At 36.2% G+C, this 1,598-nt stretch overlaps 1 protein-coding gene across 1 annotated transcript; it reads left to right on the top strand.

Annotated features, from left to right (window-relative positions):
* Nucleotides 1-6: 6 nt before the first annotated feature.
* LOC117102222 (protocadherin-9-like) lies at nt 7-1,558 on the top strand (the record flags this gene model as incomplete). The annotated part of the gene is made up of 3 exons (XM_033242449.1): nt 7-20; nt 444-613; nt 768-1,558. A coding segment is annotated over exon 3 (597 nt), but the record flags the coding sequence as incomplete, so codon positions are not given.
* Nucleotides 1,559-1,598: the final 40 nt, after the last annotated feature.

Below are 1,598 nucleotides of genomic sequence, written 5' to 3'. Positions count from 1 at the left end.
AATGGAACATTTTCTTGCGAGTAAGTTCCAGATATTTCATTAGTTTATTATAGTTACACCATAGGCGATGGATCTTAACAAAATCCACACGTTTTACCTGTGAGCAAGATTCTTTTAAAATGATATTTTGTATGCTTTCATTATCATTATTATTGTCATCACCACCATCATCATCATCATCATCATCACTACCATCATCATCGTCGTCATATTATCGTCATGAACATGATCAATATCATCATCACAACCATTATTATTACCATCACTAATACTATCAGCATCCATAATGTTTAGAAATCCATCTGTCCTCTTTAACTGCCGCTCAGGAATGCTGATATCGTCTAACTTTTGGTTTTCATTCATTGATCGGTGTAAAAACTGTTACGTTTCAAGAATGTCCAATTACAGTAATAAGTATAAACCATTGTATTCCTTTTATGCAGGTGTTTTACAGGTTATTCGGGAGAAAATTGTACAGCCTTTTCTTGTGAATCAATCAATCATTGTTCAGGACATGGAAATTGCATTGAACCTGACCTCTGTGAGTGTGATGCTGGCTATACTGGCGTTGATTGCGCATCTCCTTCATGTGAAAGTCTTGGATATTGTTCTCGTAAGTTGACCTGTATTAATTGTCTATAAGTATTGCTATGTTCTAAATTGGCTGCCATGAGTGGCCGTATGTGGTGCCGCCTGTATTCACAAATATAGTACATGTATCTTAGATTTTTACATTACTAGTTTTTTTTTTTAACTTTCTATTAAAGGTAATGGACGATGTACTTCATTTGACGTGTGCGAATGCTATTCCTCCTGGTCTGGTGAAAGATGTGACCGTTCCTTTTGTACTGGTAATTGCAATGGACGTGGAGATTGTGTTGCTTTAGAAACATGCGAATGTTATTTAGGTTTTGAAGGAGATACTTGCCAGAATATTCAACAAGAGAACCAAAATCAACCGATGTTTGATTATGAAGAGTTGAATATAACTATTGCTGAAAATATCACTGTTGGAACGTATCTTTTAACGGTACATGCAAGTGACAACGACACAGGAAAAAACGGTGAAATATCGTACCGCATTCTATCTTCTGAAGAATCTAGCTTTTTCTCAATAGATCAAGACAATGGAAATGTATTTACTGCTGCAGAATTCGATTATGAAAGCCAAAATTCTGATATCACTCTGTCAATAGTTGCTGAAGACAATGGTTCTCCACCTATGAATGATTATTCTACCATTGACATCACATTGCATGATATTAATGACAACTGTCCTGAATTTGTAGGAGAATATCCGGACATAACTATTCCGCTAAACACAACTAATGGGACAGTTATTACTAATATTTCAGCAACAGATTCAGACACTGGTGAAAACGGATATGTTACGTTATCAATTAAGGTTGAGGGCGACGATTCAAAATCAATATTTGAATTAGATTCGGACAGTGGAGAGCTAACTGTCTCTGGGTATTTACAGTCAGGAGAGTATGTAATCAAGGTCATCGCTTCGGATAACGTAGAACAGCCATGTATTACCGAGAAAGCGTTTTCAGTACACGTACCATATAACCAAAACATTGTCACTACGCAGT

Source organism: Anneissia japonica, unplaced genomic scaffold (genome assembly GCF_011630105.1).
Source record: "Anneissia japonica isolate Jap-2015-1 unplaced genomic scaffold, ASM1163010v1 scaffold70357_len1598_cov227, whole genome shotgun sequence".
In the NCBI taxonomy this organism is placed as follows: Eukaryota; Metazoa; Echinodermata; class Crinoidea; order Comatulida; family Comatulidae; genus Anneissia; species Anneissia japonica.
This window is presented reverse-complemented; position numbering and strand designations above follow the sequence as displayed.